The sequence below is a fragment of the Pteronotus mesoamericanus genome, unplaced genomic scaffold (assembly GCF_021234165.1).
Source record: "Pteronotus mesoamericanus isolate MK-2021 breed Mesoamerican mustached bat unplaced genomic scaffold, CSHL_Meso_final contig_182, whole genome shotgun sequence".
NCBI classification, from domain to species: Eukaryota; Metazoa; Chordata; class Mammalia; order Chiroptera; family Mormoopidae; genus Pteronotus; species Pteronotus mesoamericanus.
The window spans coordinates 25930109-25955040 of record NW_026555078.1 but is presented as its reverse complement, the minus strand read 5'-3'; the positions used below and the strand labels follow the sequence as shown (position 1 = coordinate 25955040).

Here is a 24932-nt window from a genome sequence, read left to right as displayed (position 1 = left end):
TATATCCTGGAGAGATTCACACAATGATGAAATCTGTTGTTTACAGCTTACTGTGGTATTTACTATTTAAGTGACCAATATGCACATGGTCATACACACGGGTGACGTGACACTCAGAATAACAACGATCCCCAATCTTTTCCTCTAAGCCAAAGGCTCTTAACTATAGAGAAAGAGCAGGAATGATAGGGTTAAATCTTTTGAGAATCTCATGAAAGCAATAAACTCTGTCCTCAGGGAAAAAAAACTACACATACACAGACATTTTACATATAACTATTAGTAGCTTCTTAGAATCTTGAATCCCACCATGATGCACCCACCCAAACCCCAAACAGAAATCCATGAACCCCAGGTTAAGAGCTAAGCAGTAATTATCACACTCAGGATGGCATATGAATGCAAGATGCTACCCTACTTTTAAATAATTAATAAATCAGGAACACTCACTCTCCATTTCTTTTGGCCTGCTTAAGACTCTGTATGGGAACTTTTTCCACTCTACAGAAACAAACTATTAGACTGTGGGGGAAAAAAAATATTCCCGCCTAAAAGTGAATGAAATACCTCTTCACTACAAATAAGTATAACCTTTCACTCATAAAAAATGGTGTAATTTGACACTTAGTGTTGTACAAGATCTTATCATTTCTTCCCCAAAAGAAAAACATTACTACATTGTTTCAAAGGCTGCAAAGCTGATGTTACCACCTATTAACTTACAGATATTCTTGTGGTTCAAAAGTAAAGCCTATGATTAATTTTTAAAGCCACCCCCACCCACCTCCCTACTCCCACCCCCACACACAGGCAGTCTCCCTCTCTTCTCCTCCCTCTCACTACAATTTAGTTGTCTAAACAACATACATCATTAATCTAAGGTACAAACTAGATCGATGGTTCTTAACCTCTATGATTCAGATACCTCTTTGAGAATCTGAAAAATGCTAAGGAATTCTCCCATTTAAAAATGGACATACACACACAAAGTGTGCATCTAATTTCAGGCTGTTCAAAGCATTTCAAATTAAATCAAGGGTTTAGGAATGTCTTTACCACCCTGACTGGTGTGGCTCAGTGGGTTGGGCACAGTTCGCTGGTTCAATTCCTGGTCAGGGCACATGCCTGGGCTGCAAGCCAGGTCCCCGTTTGGAGGCCTGCAAGAGGCAACCTTTCAATGTTTCTCTCCCTCTCTTTCTCCTTTCCTTCTCCTCACTCTGAAAATAAATAAATAAATCTTTTAAAAAGAAACAGAATGTCCACACCACCTATATAAGATTATGACTGATGGCCTCTGAGAAGAGGAACTAGGAGAACTGAGTTGGAAGATCCTTTTCTACCTTTTGAAATTTAAAACATTCAACTGTATTAACAATTCAAAAAATGAAGAAATTAAAAATAAAATTTACACTAAAAAATGTGGCAGGATACCAATGCAGTTGGTGACAATCTCCAAATAAAGACGTTTAAAAATAACTAGTCTACCAAATTCAATACCTGGAAAACCGTTCCCCTGAATTTTGGGGTTGAAAAGGTTTGTGGCTGCTAAACTATGCTCATTTCATAATTTTCAGAGAAGTTTCCAATTTCAACTTTTTGCTAGGAAAATATAGTCAAATAATAATTCATAGTCTCACTTCTGAAATCTCATCTGGATAATAGCTAATATTTACTGACTGTGGCACTGCCACATCTATTGATTACCCTCGTCATCGGTATTTGATAGACATCACCCTTAAGTCACGTGCCCCAGGCAATACAGCTAGTAAGTGAGGTCTCTCATGAGCAACAAAATCCACCTACTTTCCCCCACACAACACTGCATCATAACCTCTGTGGTGGATGGTAAACACTAAACTAGATGATATTATTCCATAAGAGACGATTCTCATTATCAATGCACTTGTGAGTACTAGCTCTTTATAAAAATTGGGAATTGTATCTGCATATTCCTTCTTTACACTACACAAAGCAGATACAGATGAAAGAGAATTATCTCATCCAGTAATTATAAAAGCACAAAAACTAAACTGGAATTTTTAAAGTCCTCTCAAACTGTCACCCTAAAAAATAAAAATGTAGTAAGCTGAATCATAAGCCCAGAGTTTTAAAAAATGTTTTCATCAAAGTGATATAGAAACAGTGTTAAGATCTAAAGGTTTCAAAACCAAGAGGCAAGGAGACTCTCTCTGCTGAATGGCATCTCTACTCATCATAGTTTTAGGAATGTTTAATAATTGAGTGTCCAGCCCTGGCAGGAGAGGCTCAGTGGATTGAGCACTGGCCTGTGAACCGAAGGGTCGCCATTTCAATTCCCAGTCAAGGCATAGGCCTGGGTTGTGGGCCAGGTCCCCAGTAGGGGGTGCCACAAGAAGCAACCACACACTGATGTTTCTCTTCCTCTCTCCCTCTCCTCCCCTCTCTAAAAATAAATAAATAATATCTTTAAAAGAAATTTTTTTTTAATAATGAGTGTCCAAACTATCAGCAAAATGCCTCAGAAGCATGTAATGAATTATAAGGCTAGACACAATGCTACCACTTTCATTATAGTTCCATCTTTAGAGAGATGGTAGTTTTCAAACCATTCACTCAAATCTAAACTTACATATTTATCAAGCCAACGAAAAATGGAAATAAGCCATGGGAGAATGGGGCAGGTAGAGAACATAAATCACTAACTAGATACTACTACTACTAGTTCTATTACTACTACTTATTAATATAAATGTGTGTGTGTGTCTATTTGCCTCAGTGCTTAGTTTGATTGCCCTTATCAGTGACTTACCTACATAACTGCCACAGCTTGCTTCATGTCCGGCTGTGTAGGCACAAAGAAAACATGCAAGTCCTTACTTTCTTATCAAGCACATGAGGCACTAAACCTCTACTGGATGTCCTTCATCAGTAAAATTAGTAAGAATCCTTCAAGCTCAAAAACTGTAGGGCTCCCTGGAAACATTTTCAATAGTACGTGAAGACAGGCAACTTCAAATGTCGGCCTTTCACAGTTTATCCTGTGACTTCATTATACATAACTGAGGAAAAGCCAGGTCACTCGCCATATATTTTTTAGAAAACCACATACTAGTGTTACTTCCTATAGAAGATAACATCATTGACACAAATTTTAAAACCCCACCAATTAGCAAAAGGGCAAAATAGATGAAACTCACTTTATTATAGTTCTGCAAGTAAAAAAGACTTTTAAGCTGCTAAGAATTAATGGTAGTGTTACTTATAAATCAGTCAAGTATTATATGCATAAAATAAACATTCTGGTAATGCACCCACGCAATATACGTGGTCATTACTGAATATCTAATTTTGAGCTCTCAAAATTTAAATATTAAAAAGGGAGGGTACATAATAACTATGGTTACGCAATTTCCATTTTCCAAGTCCCCTAAAATTAAAGACCTCAAGGAAATCTTTCACTTCATTCTTTAAAGAACCCACAAAATTCAACTGCAATTTATACTGTATCCCCAAATAAAATTAACTCAAACCTACCAATTTACTTAAAGCAATATTATAGAAAATTTAATCAGTCACTATCCTTTGACATGCATATATAACTTACTCTAGTTTCTCCTAAAGAAATGGCAAAAGAAAAGAAAAGAAATTCTTCCTATATTCTTTACGTTCTAGAAATTACTTTCTAAAGTTGGTGAAGAGGTAACACACAAAAGGTCAATTTGTTAAAAAAAAAATAAGTTATTTAACAAATCCTTTACATTCACTACGGTAATCAATAACAAATACACATTTCTGAAGTCTCTATCTGACAGTACATCACACATTACTGAAGTCTCTACCTGACAGTACATCTTTGTTATTCTATACATATGGAAATCTAATTTATGGAATGCTTTCCAGAATACTTTCCCAGAATGGGCTTACTCCACTAGAATCACTTTTAGTCTATCTGGAATTAAGCTTATGGATATATCTAGCATTACATGGTCCTGTTGCTCTCTAATTCTCCAATGCTGGCAAAATATACATGTTTACAAAAATCATATTCTTGGAGAGCAAAGTTCTTGGAAATTTTTCCATGCTACCGGACCTCACTTAAAAAAATGAGAAAAGGCTATACAAATGGCCAATTAGTACACAAAATGATGCTTATCACTGATCATTAGGGAAATGAAAATCAAAACGACAATGAATGACCACTTCACACACATTATGATGGCTATTTTCAAAAAAAAAAAAAAAGGTTTGGTGAGGATGCGGAGAAATTGGGTTGCTGTGGGAACATAAAATGATGCAGCTGCTGTGAAAACCAGTATGACGAGTATTCAAAAATCATTAAACATTTATCCCCGGCAATTCCAATTCTCGGTCTATACCCAAAAAAAGTGAAAGCAGGGACTCAAACAGTTATTTGTATATCCATGTTCAGAGCAGCATTATTGACAGTAACTAAAAGGTGGAAGCAACCCCAAATGTCCACTGACAAGTGGATAAACAATATGTGGTATGTACATACAATAGAATATATTCAGCCTTAAAAACGAGGAAAATTCTGGCACACGCCACAACACGGATGACCCTTGAGGACATTATGCTAAGTGAAATAAGACAGTCACAAAAAGACAAATATTATATGAGTCCACTAATACAAAGTACCTCAAGTAGTCAAATTCATAGAGACAGAAAGTAAAATGGTGGTTGCCAAGGGGTTAGGGATAGGGGAGAATGGGGAATTAATGTTTAATGGATACAGAGTTTCCGTTGGGAAGATGAAATGTTCTGGAGATGAGGAATGGGTGGTAGATACAACAATGTGAATGCACTTAATGCTACAGTTAATGCCCATTTTAAAATGGTGAAAATGATCCATTTTATGTTATGTATAGTTTACAATAAAAAAGAGATAAACAAAATATTAAAACGTGTGAAATTCTTCTCGCACATGCCTATTTCACTATCCACAAAACCAATACCCTGGCAAGGAGTGGTTAGTTAAGCTCTAATATAAAGGTTTACCAATGCACTCCAAGAAATTAATATAACAAAGTTTTAAATTCTTTCTAATGCTAAAAAAGTTTAGTTTACTTCCTCAGAATAAAGTCCTTTGCCAGATATAGATGCTAATAGCTATTATATGTCTAGTTCATATTAAATAAACTACTGTAGGAACCAATATGCCTCCAAACTTTGTATTTCAAATATGGTTAGTTTTATCCCTTAGAAAGTTTTTCCCTCATTTTTCTCCCAAAGCTTCATAAAGACTATTTTCATTTTTAACAACAAAATCTTTAGCCAGAATGCTCCCTCTCCCCAACTCATAAGAGTTCATCTTTACTAACTGTACCATCTCTACAGTAATCAGTATTCATTTAGTTTCCACTGATTTCAAGTAGAAATACTGGAATCGCATTTATGAATCTCACTCCCTTTAAAAAAAAAATGTTCGTATGAGTAAAATGCAAGTTTGAAATATCGTAGGCTAAATTTTAAGGATCCTCTAGTCAATCTCCAGTGTTTCCTATAATAACTTCTGATTTCACTAACTGTTACAGAAATAAATGTTTGTGAACTAACCAGCAAACCAGGTTTTGATGTCCTCTAAGCCATGATAGTGCATTGTGTTTTCATGTCCCTTTCAAAAATCTACTTTCAAAGGAGGATTCTGACAGTTTCCTTGCTACAAATGCCATGTTCCAATTCATTTCAAACAATGCCTATTCATAAACATAAAACAAATAAATGAAGATTTAAAGGAACACAAAGTATTCACATACCTAAACACAAGTTGAAAGGCCTAATTTAGAGAAAATAGTTTAATATTAAAAACTAGTCCTTAATTCATTTCTGAGGGAAAGAGAAACGTAGTATTAAACAAGTATGATCATCATAAACATTTTCTATTTGTACTATCTGAAAATAAAAATGCATGTAATAAATTACTGAGTATTTTTTCTTTCAAACATCATTTTTATATGTAAGTTAATGGTACCATCTCTTCTACAAGGTCTACCTCCTATAACTAAGACTGTACAATTTGTAACTGTCCTTGTATACAACAGGTACATCTAAATGTCAACAGAAGAAACAATAAAAAATATAGACCCTGACATCTTACAAGTTTCTCTGTCATTCAGTTTTCCTACTTATCAACGTAAGAGGTCCTCCTGAGAATAAGTGTCTTTTCATCTATCCACAGCTTTTTATATTAAATTGAGCCTTTTAAAAAGGAGAAAGGATATATCTGGTCACACACCAGTAACTTCATTAAGTAAGAATCCTCCTTCCCACAATTTGTAACACAAAATTTTAACCAATGTGAAATTCTACAAAAAAATTATATAAAGACATAAAAAGATCAATTGAAAAGGCCTGCATCACCTGGTCATGAGCCTTACCTTTCAGCAGTGGCAGAGGTGTTAACTCAATAGGCTTGCCTTGGGACCTAAACTGTGAGGAACTTTGTGACCTCTTCTGTCTGGCTTTTCTGACGGACTTCCGAGAAAATCCGTCTACTTTATCCACTGATGGAGGAGTAGTTGGTGCTGAGGACATATCCCTACTGAAGAGAAAGAGGTATCATAAACATATTCCCAAGGCAGAAACACACCAGGAGAACCCCCCCAAAAAAACCCAGAACTATATTCTGGATGGCAGGCCCTTGTAGTACAGACTTCCGCCACTAAGTGGGTGTTCTGGGAACTCATCTGTATCAGTGTACCAGCTGGCGCTGTTGTGAGAGGCTGCATTAGGCTTCCATGAATATTTTTTTTAAGATTCTTTCAACAGGTTTGCCCATTTCATGATAGGTGATTTACAAGCATACCTGCCCACACCACGCCAAGTATTCATAAATTTTTTATCAAAAACAGTGTGACCCCTGTGCCCCACCCTCCCTATTCACCTGATCCCACCCCAAGTGACTTTTTTTTTGTTCCCCCAGATGAAAAAAGTCCTCAAAGGGAAACATTTTGCTGATGTGAAAGAGGTGAAACCAAAAAAAAAAAAAAAAAAAAGCAGAAGCACTAAAAGGCATCAAATTGGTAAGTTCAAAAACTGTTTTGAGCAGTGGGAAAAAGTCTCAATAGGTGTATTACATCAAATGGAGAGTTCTTCGAAGGTGACTGAGGTTTAAATATGTAAGAATAAATACACATTTTTTTTATAGATAAATTCCAGGTTTTTGAGGGGGAATCCTTTCATGTATGTGAGTTACACAAATTCTAAAACTCCTATATAAAATATTCATGAGAATGAGGATAGGTGATAAAAAAAAAACAAAAATCAATTAAGAAAAGTTACATTCAATGAGAAAACATAAAAATGTGGTGAAAAAAAGAATATAACTACCATAAGCAATATTGTAATTTTAATGTATTATGCTATCACTACGATAAGCATTAAAGATGCTCATTTAGACTTGAAGAACTCTATGCTATGTATTCATTTTCTGTGAAGCTCTTCTCATCTTCAGATTCCTGAAGTAATGTTGGAGTTATTCTGCAGCTAGAAAACTTCCACTGATACATCTTTCCCAAGATATCTAATATTATGAATGGGCTCTGCAGCTGAAACCCTTATTGTACTTCAAGAATCTACACCAATGTATCACATCAAGTAAAATTTATAATTACTGAAACAATCTAGGCATGACTTTAAACACTGTTAGCTATGATAAACTATACCACACTGGAAATGAAAACAGGCTAAATTACTTTAAACAGAACACATAAAAGGCGTAATTAAAATCACTTCAACCCTGGCTGGTGTGGCTCAGTGGACTGAGCATCAGACTGCGAATGGAAAGGTTTCTAGTTTGATTCCCAGTCAGGGCACATGCCTGTGTTGCAGACCAGGTCCATGTTTGGTGGTGTGCGAGAGGCAACAGATCAATGTTTCTCACCTTTTCTTTCCCCCTTCCTTCCCCTCTGTCTAGAAATAAATAAAATCTTTTTTAAAAAATCATTTCAAAGACATCTTCTTTTTGAATAAAAGCACTTTAAATTATTAAAGCTTAATAAAAAAAACTATGATGAAATTGTGCACCAAAGTTGAAATGAAAACAAATTCACAGCCTACTTAGACAACCCAGTTGAGTTCCCTTGGAGTTTATCATCAAATATTAATTTTCATTCCATCAAACTGATGAAACTGAACAGTTCTTTTGGATTTTTTAATCCTGTCAAATTATTTAAATGAAGGCTATTTCCTAAAAGTAACAAGCGTTAAGCTCAATTTCATTCAATTTAAGCAGATGCCATCATTTGCATAGTACTAAGGCTCCATGCAAGATTAATGGCAAACTCGAATAGAAATAATGCATTTGGAGGAAATGCTGAAATGCAATTACTCACCTGTCATTCCAAACATTAAGTCAAGTGTTTTTTAACCTCTAATAAAAGTAAAAGGTAGTTTCTTCCTAAACTTGTAAGAATAAAGTTACCTCAATTACCTGGATTCTGACAAAGTAAAAATAACAAAAACAAAAAACCATGATGTTGAGGGTTGGAATTCTAAAACCTTGTTTGGTTCTCTTTTAAAAAAAAAAAAGTTTTTAGCCCTGGCCAGTGTGGCTCTGTCGGTTGGAGTGTCCTCCGGTAGAATGAAAGCTGGCAGGTTTGATTCCTGGTCAGGGCTCATACCCGGGTTGCGGGTTTGATCTCAGTTCGGGGGTGTACCAGAAGGCAATCAATCGATGTGTCCCTCTTTCTCTTTTTCTTTTTCTTTCTCTCTCTCTCTTTCTCTCTCTCTCTTTCTCTCTCTCTCTCTCAATGAAAAAATGTATTCAGATGAGGATAAAAATATATAATAAAAAAGTTTTCAGAAATCTACCTAATTTAGTCAGATAAAATGTGACAGATTCAAACGAACTGCAAACTATGAATGACTACAGCAGTAAGATCACTTAAAATTTTTCATAAAGACTGCATCCGCGAAAAGCTCCACATCGCGTTTGTACGTTGTCAATTTAGGGGCCGTTCTTCCAATCTGGTATTTGACTTATTTAGATTTCATGTAACCGTAATAACCCATGATTTCAGTAAATCTTGTTCCTCCATCACTCTTTGTGGCTCTTCTGTATCCTCATCGCCCATTTGTAAAGGTGGTCTAGTGACAGCAATTTTTTAAAAAATCATTTGCCCCTTATGCCCGCGGCCAAAAATAAACGTCAAAGATCTCAACCCAAAGCGCTGCAGAACTGAACGTGCAGTAGCAGCGGGTCGGTGCAAAGCCCGGGGAAACAGGTTTCACCCTGGACCAAGGCGCCCAAAGCTCTATCATCCTCTAAGCATCGGGCACCGGGCATTTCCAAGGCTCACGATAATCCAAAGGGGGCACTGGGATGGAGGAGAAAGACGGGGTAGAGGTTCATTTGCAGGGCTGGCTCAAATACTCCCTCTGCTACTACCACCCCCACCCCAAAACCTGAAGATAAGCTGCTACAGATTCCCCCTCACAACACCAATCCCCCTTTTTCTCCCCGCCCCGTCAGTGGATAAGGGGTACAAGAAAACGCCTCCAATGCCGGAAGGAGAAAAGGGGGGAGGGGGACAGAGTGAATGAGAGGCATCATCAGAAGCATTTGCAGGTAAATCAGCAAGTGGGACGGGCCCTCCTTCTCCCGCACCCTACCCCACCCCACCCCATCGCACTCCTTGCCTGCCCGGGCCAGGCCTTCCCGAGGCCGGTGCCCTGCAGGGTCCCTTCTAAGACCGGGAGAAAGAAGGGAAGCGGGCGAGCCGCGGAGCTGGAGGGACGAAGTTACCTTGAAGCTTCTGGGGAAGAATTCAAAGATGATCTGTGTTTTTGAGGGGTGGGAGACTGGTGAGAGGGCCGCAGCGGGACGAGTGGCGGGACCGGGACTTGCGGTGGGAAGTCCGGACAGCAGCAGGGAGCCCAGGGAGAAGGCTGTCCGGCGCTGGGTCCCTCCGGTTCCGCGGCGGCGGCGCCTCTAGGCCTCACGGCCGGACCTGAATCTCAGCGCTCCGGCGGCGGCAGCGGCGGCCTCACGATCCTCCCCCGTGGGCCCGTCCCATCAAATCGGCACCGACCCCGTTGCGGCTCCGCCGGTGGTTCCGCGCTCACATTCCCGGCGGGCGGCGCCTCTGCTCTTTGCCCCGGACCTGGCGGCGGTGGCGACGACGTGGGGAGGGGGGGAAGGGAGGGAGGAAGACTGGATCTGCAGCGGCAGCAGAAGGAAGGAGAAGGAGGAGGAGCCGCTGGAGCTGGAGCCGCCGCTGCCAGAGTCGCCGTTCCGTAACCGCGGTGGGTCCCCGTCAATGCCCCTTTCTCTCTCCTATTGTCAATATCACCGGGCGGCTGAGTCCATGGCACACGCGCAACCGAACCTACTGCCCAGCAGCACCCGCCTCCGGCGCCCCCTTACTGGAGGCTTCAAACGGGAAGCAAGGCCTCATTGGCCGGCTTCCGCCTTCACTCCCATGCCAGCATGTTCGGCTGAGAGCCGACCAGGGATAGGCGGCAGGGGGGCGGAGAAACAGGAGGGTGGGAAGAGCGAAGACCCAGGATTGGGCTGAAAAGCGAGGGACCCGGATGCAGCCTCGATCTCCTGCAGCGCTGCTGCCGCTTCCGCCTGGCGGAAGATGGTAGTCACCGCAGCCTCTAGGGTTGAGCGGAGCTGCTTAAACCCGGGAGGTGTGCGACTGACAGATCAAGAGGATGGGTTTCCGCACAATGCGGAACCTCGGGGCGGCGGTCGTTTTCAACCAGAGGATTCTAGGGCGACGATCGGCTAAGGGTGGGGAGGCCCTGGGGCCTAGATTCCGCCCGCTTCAGCGTCTAGGGTGGCCTTTCTGGGCTCCAGGAGCCCCACTCAGGACGGGAACCAGCGCTGCGTAGACAGAAATAAGCTCCCCGACCCGCGCCTGTGTAAATGGGCCCCTTGCAGCCCGCTGTGAAACCCCCGGCAATCGCTCTCCGCTAAACCTTCTGGGAGACCTGGCACCGAAATCTGAAACCCTGGGGCCTGGCCAAGGGTTGGGTGTCGCATCCAGTTCTCTCTCACCTCGTATCCTTTTCCCTAAACCTCTCTTTTGAATATCAGCTCTCTGAAGCTCCTGCAAGCTTGGGGTGAGGGAGGCTCAGTGTAGTTTATTCAAGTGAGAATGCTGTCTCTACTCTCCGCAATCATTGATACCCAGCGCACCGTTGTCCTTCCAGCTGCATAGTGCTCAGAGAAATCCCCGCTCCAAATTGTAGGAGCTTGGGAGCTTTTAATTGGCCGTGTGGATCAGAAAGAATTTATGAAGACTTGACTTAACTGTAGCTAGAACAAGTGGTAAAATACTTAGATATGTGTTTGCATCCTTGATGAACCTAGGCCAAACGGTGCATTTCCAGAAGATATTCTTGGACGCTCGTTCTATTTGAATGCACGCTACATACCTCTTCTCGCAGGGGGCAAGAAAAAGAAATTTCATAATGCTAACTAAAAATGTCAGGGTACCGACTGTTCAAAACTTGGTCAATGGAAAAAAAGTAAAAGAAAATCAACATTCATAATTGCTCACCCACAAAATGTTAGCCTTTTGGTGTACTTCCCTCCAGTATTTTTTTCTAATGTGTGTGTCGTTCTGTAGCCTAGTTTTTCCCCTCAGCATTATATCATGTTTTCCATGCAATTAGGAAATATAACTATCTATAAATAAAACTGTATATACCAGATGTGCAAGTGATTACCAAAAAATTCATTGCATTTCTTTTCTGTTAACCAAGTGTTGCAAATTTCTATGCTCATTCCCAAAAATGGCTCCTGAGTGGAAAAAAATTTGTGTGTGTGTGCCATGAAAGATAAAAAATATATATATCCCTGTTTCTAACTGAAATGGGAAACAGGAAAAGATGGCTGTCATAGATGAAAGCAGCACCCCCACCCCCCACCCCCCACTGACTTCAGATGATTGACCACTTTCATAATGCCCATTTTGGCTCTGATAAAGTTCATCACCATGAAGCCATGTACAACTGGCAAGAATACTAGTCTCCTACCTGCAAGAAACTTACATTTCCACATCTCAATATCTGTCAGTCCCAGCCACCAAGAACTTGTTTGCTCAATCCGATTGTGGGTAAATGCAGAATTAAACCAAGGAAGATTTTAAAGCCAACTCAATTTCCCTTGGCAACAGTTGAACTGTTGAAGGGTAGTGCACATTTGAAATGCTCACAGCTGTTGCTTAGAACATTTCACATTTTGTAGAGTGGAGATTTTGCTTGCAAATTATGGATCTCTATAAAGACAATTCATTTCAAAACTGTTTCACTTTCTATAAAATGGCGGAGTAACTGAAATGAGCAGGTTCTTTTTAAATCAAAACATCCTTGCCAATGTGAGAAACTGTTCCTTGAACCAATAGTTTCTAAAGGATGTCCATGCATCCCAGGGATATATGTACTCCAGGAACAGTGCAAGGCAATCCATTTGGGATGCAGGACAAGAAAATATAAGCACATCTACTTATGCTTAATTCAATTAGAAAAAGAAAAGCAGTAAACTCTAATATTTTATATACAGAATACTCATAAGCCTACACTCCATCCATGGAATGGCCTCTCAGCCTAAAACAGCAGAGGAGATGCCCTCAAGGAAAAGTGGGAGTTACCCATTTCCAGGGGTTGGCTGTGGTGGTCCCACTCAATCAGTCTCTGCCAACATGTATTCCCATATTGAAGTTTTCTAGGTTTCATTAAACTAACCCATAGAAAACAGACTTCCCCAGAGTCTTCTGCAAAGAAACCACAGGAAACAAGCAAATGACAGAACTGATACTTCTAGTATCAGATCTGTGACAGCCACATTTCAAAGTTAAAGTAATCTAATAAACCCAACCAAATTATGACTTAAAAATATGAAATTCATAAACACTATTTAAAATTGGATTTATATCCTTTGTCATTAACAATTAACTTCCTAAGCTTATATTATATTTGAAGTATAAGCTAATGATGGTAGCACATGTATATATACTTCATAAGTAAATATACATACAGTATACTCATATTTGGTTAAGAATTGCTGCCCCAGAATACACTGATGGGAATGAATGATCCAAAAAGTGTGGAGACTGCTATGGTAGACAATACAAAATAAAATACATTATAGCCTCCTGTGAAGCCATTATCAAATGACAAAACACTGCCCATTGCTATCTGATGAAAGCACTTACTTTCCAGATATCAAGGCTGAGCTTATCATTAATCTGCTGTCGGGCTAGCCAGGTAATGAGACTAGAAGACATTGACATCTGGCTGACTGGTGAACCAAAGAAGGGTTAAGATAATAAGTAGAATCATCATCAAACAAAAAGAGAAGGAAAACACCTATGCTGGTAAGACATCGTCAGAGGTAGACTAGTTGCCCAATTTGCGCATGGGAAGAGGAGGCTGCATGAAGCTGGGTTTGGGCTGAAAGGGAAGAACCCTGAAAAAACCTGAGGTAAGAGATGCTCTTTTAGGTAAAACAATAAAAGGAGTGTGCACAACAGCCAGTGTAGACAAGGGACTCCTTTGAGCCATATTTATCTACACAGGAAACACCGTCAGCAGTGCCATTTTCTTCAGTCATAATTTAAATAGCACAGTTACATTTTCAGATATGCCTCAAGGGTTGTAGGTTACTCATGGCTTTCCACATGATTAGTGTGTATAATTATCGATTGTGTTTTAAAATGTTTAGGTGCTCTAGTTCCCTACAGAGCAGTGAGAGACTCTAGGTATTACTGATGGATCAAGAGAGAAGGGACCTGTGTCATTGATGGGGAAGAAAAACTGAAAAACAAAAAGTGGGCCCTAACCAGGTGGTTTAGTTAGTTGAGGCATCAACCCATACACCAAAATGTTGTTGGTTCGATCCCCAGTCAGGGCATATACCTAGGTTGCAGGTTCAATCCCGGGTCAGGATGTGTACAGGAGACAATCTATCAATGTTTCTCTCACATCGATGTTAATCTCTCTCGCTTGCTCTCTCTCTGTCTCACTCACTCTTTCTCCTCCCTCCCTTCCTCTCTAAAATCAATAAAAAACATATCTTTGGGTGAGGATTAAAAAAAAGGAGAAAGCAAGTTTCAAGTACACTTTATTTTATACAGGATAGAACACAAAATAATGTACCACAAGTAATAATTTTGCTTCTAAAATAGTCAAATTATACAATTAAATCAACTAAAGCTATAACTAATTGATAAGCATAATGATGAGAATGCAGACTCTGGATTCAGATACATACAATGTGGAATCCCAGATATGCCAGCCAGGAACTGGGGCAAATTACCCCTCACAACTTTGGTTCTCTGGCCTACAAATAAGCAGACTAACATTTTCTAACTCGTAGGCTAGACATCCGTTTAAATGAGTTTATGCGTTTACTGCAGTGCCTGGCACATATTAACTATTCAATAAGTGCTAGTTATTATCCTAATCATCCACTTTGTTCATATTCTAATACTTTTTATCATCTAGAAGCTTTTAAGAAGTTTTCTCCCCTTTTTTTTTATTCTGGCACACCCCACTGTGAAAGGAAGAAAACAAGGAGCAAGGAGGAATGCCTTTTTCAATCTACTTCCACACTAAATTATAGAATTGTGGGGCCCATTCATTAGTAATAATAGGGACTTGCATTTTACAATATCCATATACTTCTCAAAGTTAAACAATAGTAATTTGATTTAACATTGTTTCAAAACTTTATCTTAATTTCTACTTTATATTCCTTTAACAGAGGCTCAAACTATTTTTGCTCTAAGCTTACCTACTTCCCTCCCTCACTGTAACTTCCCGAACTGCAGTCGGACTAAGGTCCTGGTTAGTCGTCTCAGGCCCCGCTTTGCAAGGGTGCCCCACCCCCGCCCGTGGGCCGCAGGAGGCCCAGGATGCCTGTGGATGCAGACCAACACAAAATCATAAATTTACTTAAAACCTTTTTTTTCTTTTGCTCATCAGTTTTCATGAGTGTTTGTGTATTTGAGTGTGTGGCCCTAGAGACACCAAAAGGCTGGACCTCCCTGGTGGATATCTGCGTCCCGCATCCATCCCCCGCTTTTCTTTGAGGACCACACCCCTCACTTCCTGTGACCCCGGTGGGACTATGAATCATGCTGCTTCCCTCTTCTGTCACCCAGAAAGATGGGACACGACACAAGGGGATCGATTGGATCTTTCCCAAAATTAGCTCTAGAAATGCTGGGAGTGAGAAGCCTCACTTCCTTTTGGATCAGAAACCACAGAAATTATGTACGCTTTTTATGGTCGCCTCCCTTCCTCACCTCCATCCTCGAGAAAGCCAATACTGTGGAAGAACCTTTGGCAGAAGCCAGTTCTAACAACACAATTAGAGCTGCTGAATTCAGTTATGTCCGAAGCTAGTTTCAATTATATAAACCAGTAAATTCCCTTTTTATTTAAGCTATTTTGGAGTTGAATTTTTATAACTTACACCCAAAAGAATCCTGACTAACATTGCACAGGCAAGTCACTTAACCTCTCTAAGCCTCAGTTTACTCTTAGTCCCCGAATCTGGGATTCCCTAAGGGTTGAACTAAATGAAATCTTTAGATGGAATGTAATCTTAAGCATGAAAGAAACCAAAGTGGCCATGCTGGAAATTATTTCTTAATGTGATTCATCAAGTCTAATTTATTTGTTGTTGTTTTTTTTTTAAAGACTCAAAGTATCTATTCTTTAGAATTACACTCGAAGAGTTAAGTCCCGCTAAACATACCTACATGAGAAAAGACAGTGCAGTGACTATAAAAATAAGCTTTATTCTTAGAGAACAGCAGCTTTTCATTAGCTTATTTTTACTGTGACTTCTAAAACACCAAGGCCATATTTTAGAAAATGCAGCCTATGCTTGAATGTTTCATCTAGGTCCTTATCTATTATAGAGGGAGGACATTGTTTTTAAGATATCAATAAAAATGGGTAAAATCTATAAACATAGAGTAAATTACTGCTAAAATGTTTTAAAGGAGAAAGACAACAAAAGGAGGGTGAAAACATAAATCTGACCACATGTTTATTAAAATAATCTAGTAAGGACAATGCACACAATCTTGAATGGTACTGGTAATAATAATTGGAAACATGAGCATAGCAATTTAGTTCACTTTCATATACACTATTTAATTTGAACCTTAACTCCGTTGATACATATTATTTCCCTTTTCTAAATAAGAAAAATTCAGGGAAGTTGTCCAGTGTTCACAGCTACAAACTAATAGAACCATAATTTGAACCCAATCCTTCCCAGTGTCTGTACCAAATTAACTGTAAATTATTGTTAATGATGAGTAATTGAATATAAAGCAACTATTTTCTCCATCTTACAGAAGGAAAGATGAATAAGATACAGAGGTTAAGTGTCTTATACCATATTATAAAGAAAAGAAAGAACAGGGCAAGTTTCCATCATCGACATGAACTCCCCATTCCTTGAACACTATGAGCCACGAGCTGTGGTGCCATTTTGCATGTATTGTCTTGTTTAAATCTTGGAAATAACCCATTGATGGTAGTACTTGTATCCCATTTTACAGATGCAGAAACTAGATGTTTTAGTTTCTTTTCAAAGGTCATACATTGAGTAAATGGCAGAACTTGGCAGGAGTTAAGACTAGAAGAGAGGCACTGAAACTCTAAACTGCCCATCCCTCCTGGAAATCCTCTCTACAAACCTGGTTTGTATGTAGTGCTGTGTAGAATATATATAAAACACAAATCCTTTCCAGTTCATTTGCTTTGATACTTAAATCTCTTTCCAAAATAACAAAGAACCCCCATTTGGTCTTTAGTCAGAAATACACTTTGCTGGAAGAGTTAGGTTGCGGTGTGGATCTAAATCAACCTTCTTCGTTATGAAGAGATGTTTGCAGGGAGAATTTATGTTCAAAGAGCTTTGAATACAAGCAGTAGCCAACTCTAGCATTTGAACACATCATTACTGAACTTCTTTCTAAATCAAGGAAGCTTATATTCTCAGATTAGGAAGGTTAGTCACCTAGTTAACAAACCAGTTGTCAACTGGAACAAAATATTGATGATAAAATACTTTTGAAAAAGAAGTGCTGAAGAGACCCATTCAAAGTAAAAAATTGTATCTGTCTTGGTTCTTTAGAGGGAAAAAATTTATTAACTAAAAGTCTCTAACTTCACAGAGTAACTGTGGCAAGTGCTCAACTTTAAGAGAAATCATCATGCAATGGCCCTGGCTGGGTACCTCAGTTGGTTAGAACGTCCTTTGGATACATGAAGTTTGCAGGTTTGATCCCTGGTCAGGGCATGTACAAGAACCAGCCAATGAATGCGTAAATAAACAGAACAACAAATCAATGTTTTTCCGTCTCCCTTCCTCTCTTTTTCTAAAAATTAATTAATTAATTACAAAGAAATCATCACTTGATGAATTGCTAACTAGACTTTTTGTGGTGATCATTTCACGATATACAGAAATATTGAATCATTATTTTGTACACTTGAAACTAATATAGTTATGTGTCAATTTATACCTCAATTAAAAATAAAATAAATTTTTTTTAATTTAAAAAGGAAATCATTATCCTCCTGGTCAGCACATTTCAATAAGCCTTTCAAACACTTAATATAGGGGAACTTTCCTCACCAAATTTTCATTATTTTATTTAATCATTCTTGCATGTATTCATTCCAAACACTTAAGTACCTACTCTGTGTTCTGGGAAAATGCATATCTGTATAAGACATAATAGGTACTATCGTTCTAGTGTATTACAAGAAGTTATAATCAAGGGCTAATTATTATGGGAACCCAGAGTCCAGTTAAATACCTTGTGACCAGGAAGGTAAAAAACAAAGACAAAGAGGAGGTGACATTTACACCAAAACTTGTTACACTCAGCACTCTTATTCACTCATGGTTTGGCACCTTGTTTGTTTGTTTAAGGTATTTTTATTATGGGCCAGGAACTATCTCAATTAAGCCACATAGATTATTTTCATTTTACTTGTAAGTGCTCAGTCAGTATTAAATTCTTCCCCCTACTCCTTCCTGTCCTCCTTGGTAGGCCCTACCCTCAGAGTTGGGAATTAGGATACTTGCTCTATGTGTGCTGGGGTACTGAGGTAAAGGGCAGAGCCAAGGTTCTCTTCCTTGAGTCAGAGCAGCGGGAGTCTCACTAGGGATTTACTGGAGCCAGTGTAAGCAAAGGGGGAAACTGTTATTAGAATTCTGGGCAGGGATGCACTTATACTCAGCGAGCAGGGAGTAGCAGCAGGACAGGAAAGACCTCAGGGTCTTTTTTTTTTTTTGTCTCAGTCCTTTTCAGTGATTGTGCTCCTTTTTTTTTTTCTCATGCTAAAGAAGGGCTTTCACTGAGGGTCAGGCTACAGGGTGTAATATGGCAGATCAAGTGCTCGCATTTCCATTGTCTCCATTGACAAGGGCAGCCAGAGGTGAGGCTAGAACTCCGGAAAAGGGGGCCCTGACCCAGCTTGGATCAGGTATGCATGCCTCATCCAATTGACTGTGGCCAGGGGACTGGAGTCATGTTGCACAAAATGAATGCTGGGGGCTCTCTGCTGTTCCCATGCATGGTGGGGAAGAAAAAGAAGAGGAGCAGCTGCCCCAAAATATATGCAGTAATTCTCTACTTACATCTTCGATTATTTCCTCAAATTAAATTTACAATAATTAAATTTATAGTCTAAGGATATGAACATTTTTTAAGTTCTTGATTAAGTTCGGCCACATTGCCAACACTATGACTCCCTTTCTCATCTTGTCTACAGTCATAGGCCAAAAATTTGAAAGTAATTATAATTTTCATCTCTTTGATCACAAAGTGAGAATAGTTCAAATAATTTCCATATATTCAGTAGTCATGTAGATATCTTTTTTTAGATTTATTTTTTTCTGCAAATTGTCTATTGGTGTATTTTGCTTATTTTTCTATAATAGTTTCAGTGTTTCTGTGATTGACTTATATAAACTTCTCATATAATGACTTTACATGGAGGAGGAGTATGCCATATTTTCCTTGGGGTGCCTTTCATCACCAAGTATAAATTCTTAGAAAGTCTTTCTCTTAAACATTCCTCCCCCTGAAAATCTTACAAATTAAAGTACTCCTAAGTTTCATCAGGGATATTCATTGCAGAATTTTAATTAGAAAAAAAATAAAAATAACTTAAATATATATCAGTTGAGGGATAGTTAAATAAAGTATTGCACATTCACACAATGGAGTAATATGCAGCCATTAAATATAAGGAAGATATACAGTATTCATCTGGCATGGTGTCTATGATATTAAGTAGAAAAAAAGCAAGAATTACAGAATTAAAGGCAAAATAGCAGCCTATTTATATTAGGAAACACCCAATGTATTGAATATACTGGTATCTAGAAAGGTAAAGGTCTTGAAAAGTTCTGAGAGAATCTATTTGAAACTGTTAACAGTGAAAGATTTGGGCATGGGTCGGAGGTGGGTGGTAAAGATTAAATTATATACCGGGTTGGCCAAAAAGTTTTTTTTTCCTGTAAGATAGTTCTAGTAGCACTTTACTGTCTTTAACGTCATTCAAAATGTTTTTGTTAAATTCCACTGTGATAGCTGTCATATCAGAGTGCATTTAAAAATAAACCTTACCAAAATTGGTGAATTTTTGTGTGGCCATTTTAATATTGAAGATGGAAGAAAATACACAACATTTTTTGGCACATGATGCTTTATTATTTCAAGAAAGGTAAAAATGCAAATGAAACACAAAGAAAGATCTGTCCAGTATATGAAGAAGGTGTTGTGACCAATCCAATGTGTCAAAAGTGGTTTGCGAAGGTTCAGGCTGGAGATTTCTTGCTGGATGATGCTCCACTGTCAGGTAGACCAGTTGAAATTGAGAGCAATCAAATTGAGACATTAATCACAAACAATCAACATTATACCATGCGGGAGATAGCTAACATATTCAAAATATGCAAATCAATAGAGTTATTGGTGAAAATGAAAAAATATGCCTTTTATTTTACAGAAAAAACTAAACAGACTTTTTGGCCAACCCAATACTTAGATATTGTTTTAATTTATTAAGAGGAATACGCATGGCCTGTAAATTTTATTTCACAAAACATTTTAGACTTATAGAGTGCCACAGTGAATACTGTAACAAATACCCAATACCTACCACGCAGTTCTGGAATACCAACACAGCTGAAGCCTCCTGTGTAAGCTTCTATACTCACATCCCTTCTTTCTCAGAGGTTACTACACACCTGAATCTGGTTCTTTTCATTCCCATGATGTCATACTTTTACTAAATATGCACATATTCCTAAGAAGCATGTGGTACTTTTTTCATATTTTAGTATTGTATATAATTGGTATTCTAGTATCCTCTGTAACTTAATTTGTCACTCAACATGATGTGCTTTTAATTTAAACACGTTGACATAGATACTTTTAGGTCATTTCCTTTCACTGCTATAAAACATTCCTTTTATAAATGCTCTAAACAAAACAGAAACAGACCTATAGATACAGAGAACAGACTGATGGTTTCCAGAAGGGACAGGGGTTGGGGAACTGGGTGAAAAAGGTGAAGGGACTGAGAAGTACAGGTTGGAAATTACAAAATAGTCATGAGGAGGTAAAATACAGTATAGGAAATGCAGTCAATAATATTGTAATAGCTATGCATGGTGCCAGTTGGATATTGGAAATATCAGGGGGAAATTCTGTAAAGTGTACGCCTATCTAACCACTATGCTATACACCTGAAACTAATACAAAATAATATTGAATGTAAACTATAATTGAAAAAACAATTAAAGATTAAAAAAATGTCCTGCGGTTTATTCTCCTGTTTTGTGATTTTGGATTATTTCCAGCATTTTACTGTTTTGAAAAGTGCACTTTGAATTTTCTTGGACACATTTCCTTATGTACTATGGTTTCTTGAGTTTGTGTGTGTATCTAGAAGTGGGATCAGGTTGTAGGGTAGTGCTTCTTCAACTTCCCAAGATGGTGCAAGTTGCTTTCCTAAATGATTGTACCAATTAATAGTCCCATCAGCAGTATACAGGAGATTCTGTTGCTCTCAAAATTCTTTACTCACCCAGAAAACAAACATTTACCTATCTTCTAATTTTTGTTTTATTTTTCTCTTATTATACTCTATAATCAAGCTTTCATTAATTTTGGTATGTAGTGTGAAATGGGAACCTAAATTGATGTTTCTGATAAATAACCCATTTTCCTACCACCATTTATTGGTAAGGCAAGTCCTTTTTAATTACGTTTTTAAATCTTTTCCTTATTTATTGTTATTTGATGATTTGTCTGGTTGAATTTCAGTATCATTTTGTAGAAGTCTCCTAAACAACCCACTGAGACTTTATTGTAATTGCATTAGGTCCATGAATTGTTTTGATCTAAAGCCCACATTCAACATCGCACTCCTCTACTCTCAAATGAGTAAAGTCCTCACTGCATAAAATACCAATCCCCTCAGGCTGCTATTGTAGTCCCCCCTCACCGCCATTACCTGTCCCCTCTCTCACCTTTCAGACTCATCATTTCAAGAAAACCAGTGTTGTCCTTGCCCTGCAAGCTTTCCTTATTTATCTTTTCATACAAGCTTTGTTCGTGAGGCTCCCCCCTATCAGGAATGCCAGTCCTTCTTTCCATTCCCTTTGTGTTGTGTATTCAAACCTTTCCCTTCCTTCAAGAGTTGGCTGTGGTCCTAGCTAATCCAAGGGTCCTATTGTAGTCAGGATTCGGCCCACCAACTTGCATTGCTATTCTGTTTTCTCAGATGTCTATATCGAATCTTTCCAAGTCTGTGATTGAGTTAACCAGAATAAGAAAACTGAGACAAGTGGAACTTGCCTGGAGAGAAGTCAGTAAGAATAGGTGCTGGCAGGACGAGTAACAGCCAGGTTAGGCATTCCACATTTAACATCTGTAACCTCGAAGTGGGGAAAATAGCAGGAAAAATGGAAGAGAGAAGCTGGAACTGGTGCCTCAACATGCCCCGTGCCAGACGTGGCCAGACACAACAACAGTGGTGAAGCCAGACAATAGAGAAATCCATTATCATCACCATCAAAATGCTTTACATTTGAATATTGCTTTAGGTTCTGCCAATTTGCACTTACATAGCCTTATTTAATCCATGCAAAATTATCTGAAGTAGGTGACACGATCTCTATTTTACCAGTGAGGACACTGCGGCACAGGGGTTAAGTCGCACAGCTATAAATTGGCAGTGCCGAGTCTGCAACCCCAATCTTCTAAGCGACCCTAATTCACCACTCATTCTAACACACTCACCCTTGCTTCCATGTTAACTGTTACTTTTAACTTTTTTTTAATTGTGGCAAAAATCACAATACTAAATTTTCCCTCTTAAATTTAAAACTTTCAATGTACAGTTCAATAGTTAACTATATTCACATAGTTCCGTAATAGATTTCTAGAAGTTTTCATCTTGCAAAACTGAACCTCGGTAGCTCATTTCTGCACCCACGCCCCCAGCCCCTGGCAACCACCATTCTTCTTCCTGTTGCCCTGATTTTGACTACTCTAGATATTTCATATAAATGGAATCATATGGGATTTGTCTTTTTGTGTCTGGCTCATTTCACTCAGCATAATATCCTCAAGGTTCATCCATGTGGTAGCATATGACAGGATTTCCTTCTTTTTTCAGGCTGTATAAATTATACATATCTATCACATTTTCTTTATCCATTCATCTGTCCATGGACATTTGGGCTGCTTCGACCTCTTGACAATTGTGTAATGCTGCACTGAACGTGGATGTGCAACTGTCTCTTCGAGATCCTGCTTTCAATTCCTGGGTATATATATTCAGAAATGGGATTGCTGGTCATATGGTACTTCTATTATTTCGATTTTTTTCAGGAACCATGTTAACTTTTAAACAAATAATCCCATTCTCACGAGCTCTATTGCAATATGTGAGGAGGCGGCATATCGCCTTCCCTCTAATTAAGTGAAGACAGCAATCATGCTCACATATAACCATTAAAATATGCTCAAACTTCTTACTTAACGTGCATTAATTACAGTGTTGGCAACTGTAAATACTTCCCTTTCCTCCCAATCTCAGTGAACAATCTGTTCTTCACTTTTAACGCCCCTCCACCCCAATATCAGGGTCACTAGATCAGAAGATTCAAGACGGAGGGACCTATCTGTTTTGTTCAATACTGTGCCTCAAGTAACGAGCACGGGGCCTGGGGTGCAATAAGCACTTAAAAATGGATAAATGAATAAAAAGCACTCAAAATGGATAAATGAATAAAAAACTCATGTTTCTGGGTACCATTTTAAAACCTTGAACTTTGGGTGTTGTCATTGATGAGAGAGAATAGGTTAGCACTTCTTTTTCTAGCAAGCAGGAAGTAGAACACAGATGGAAAAGAGACATTCAATGGCATGAATTTTGCCAGAATAAAGATACCATCCCTAGGATAAATTCAAACTAAAGCTCTGATAGTAATACAGGATCATACCGACCATGAGCATTTGGGGAACTTGGGGAAATCCTTGGAATTAGAAAAAGGCCCTACCAGGTGAATCGCACAGTGCTCTAGGTAGGAGAAGCCAAGGAAGGGCATGAATAGTGCAAGGCTGCATCTCCCTTCTCTTCTGCCAGATCCTGTGGACCCTCAGCAGAAGACATTGGAAGCCAAAGCACTGTGACAGCCAAGTGAAAGATTCTTTGTTGGCCAGCTTGCTGCACAGTGGGCTGACTGAGGCCCTCTAAATGGGGACGGGAGTGTGAGTGTAAAGAGAGGAATGAACCCACGGAGGGTAGCTCTTATCTCATAATAGCTCAGAAAGCAAGCTCTCCTGCTAAAGGCTGCTCTCCATACATCTTTGGACTTGAGGCATGATCTTATGAAAGGAACTGGAGGAAATCAGATTACACTGTATCAATAAAAGTTAAATATATATTTAACAAAAACTGTGTGGATTTTTAAAGATATGGTCCCTAGAACAAATTGTTCAGTGGAAATTATTCTCTGCACATATCTGAAGAAGGAATGAATTGTAAATTCTCCTCCATTTGAAGAGATGGAATTCAAGAGAAAATTATCTTCAAATAGGCATGTCCCCCTAAAACGATAAAAGAGTTAACAATTTAAATTCATACTAGCCAACTAATATAGCAAATAGTGGCACCTTTTATGTTCTACTCTATATAGGAGTAAGCATGATTTAATGGAAAATCTGCTACACTTGGGTCAAAAGACTTGAATTCTGATATTAACATTGCTTTGACCATGCTAATCTGTTAGAGATTTATCAGTTCCCGATGTCTACATTGACAACATAATGATACACTCTGACTATGTTAACTCCCAACATAAAATTCTTCATGGGCACCCAATACCTATAGGGCAAATTTTGAACACCTCTGTCTAGTACATTCCTTCATTATCTGACCTCTACTTACCTAACCAGCCTTAACTAACATAATTTGCCCTTCCTTTCATGTCAAGCTACACTGAACAGTATGTAACTTCCTTGATACAGTGGAACCTCAGTTTTTTAACTTAATTTCGTTCCAGAAGGCTGTTTGAGAAGCGATTGACTTGAAAACTGAATCATACTGATAGTCACACAGTCTCTGCTTTTTTTCTCACCTGAGAGACACATGACTGATCATACAGGTATCAGTATAAAAAGGTTATAAGGCTGAGAACTGAAGTTTTGTTTGACAACCAAAACATTTTTTTTTTTCTGTGAAGAACTTGGTGGAGAAACGAATTGTTCAGGATGGAAGATGTTTGAGAACCAAGGTTTGACTGAATGTAACAGTCATGCATGAGTCCTCTGCTTGAACACCTTTCTCTCTACATTGACTTGGCAGATTTCTACCCAACATTACTGTCTCCGCTTAAATGCCACTACTCTGACTTTCCTCCTTTTACT

General features: G+C 38.8%; 1 protein-coding gene across 3 annotated transcripts in view; it reads right to left on the bottom strand.

Moving 5' to 3' along the window:
* PPP2R5E (protein phosphatase 2 regulatory subunit B'epsilon) overlaps positions 1–10328 on the bottom strand; it is a 138967-nt gene extending 128639 nt beyond the window's left edge. For 2 of the 3 annotated variants that reach the window (XM_054567458.1, XM_054567460.1), the window contains exons 1-2: positions 9743–10328; positions 6375–6538 (exon numbers count right to left, since the gene is read on the bottom strand). In XM_054567458.1, the coding sequence (XP_054423433.1) occupies positions 6375–6531 (157 nt within the window). In that variant the 5' untranslated portion in view covers positions 6532–6538; positions 9743–10328. The remainder of the gene's footprint in view (positions 1–6374; positions 6539–9742) is intronic. The other variant, XM_054567459.1, reaches the window with a different exon arrangement.
* Positions 10329–24932: the final 14604 nt, after the last annotated feature.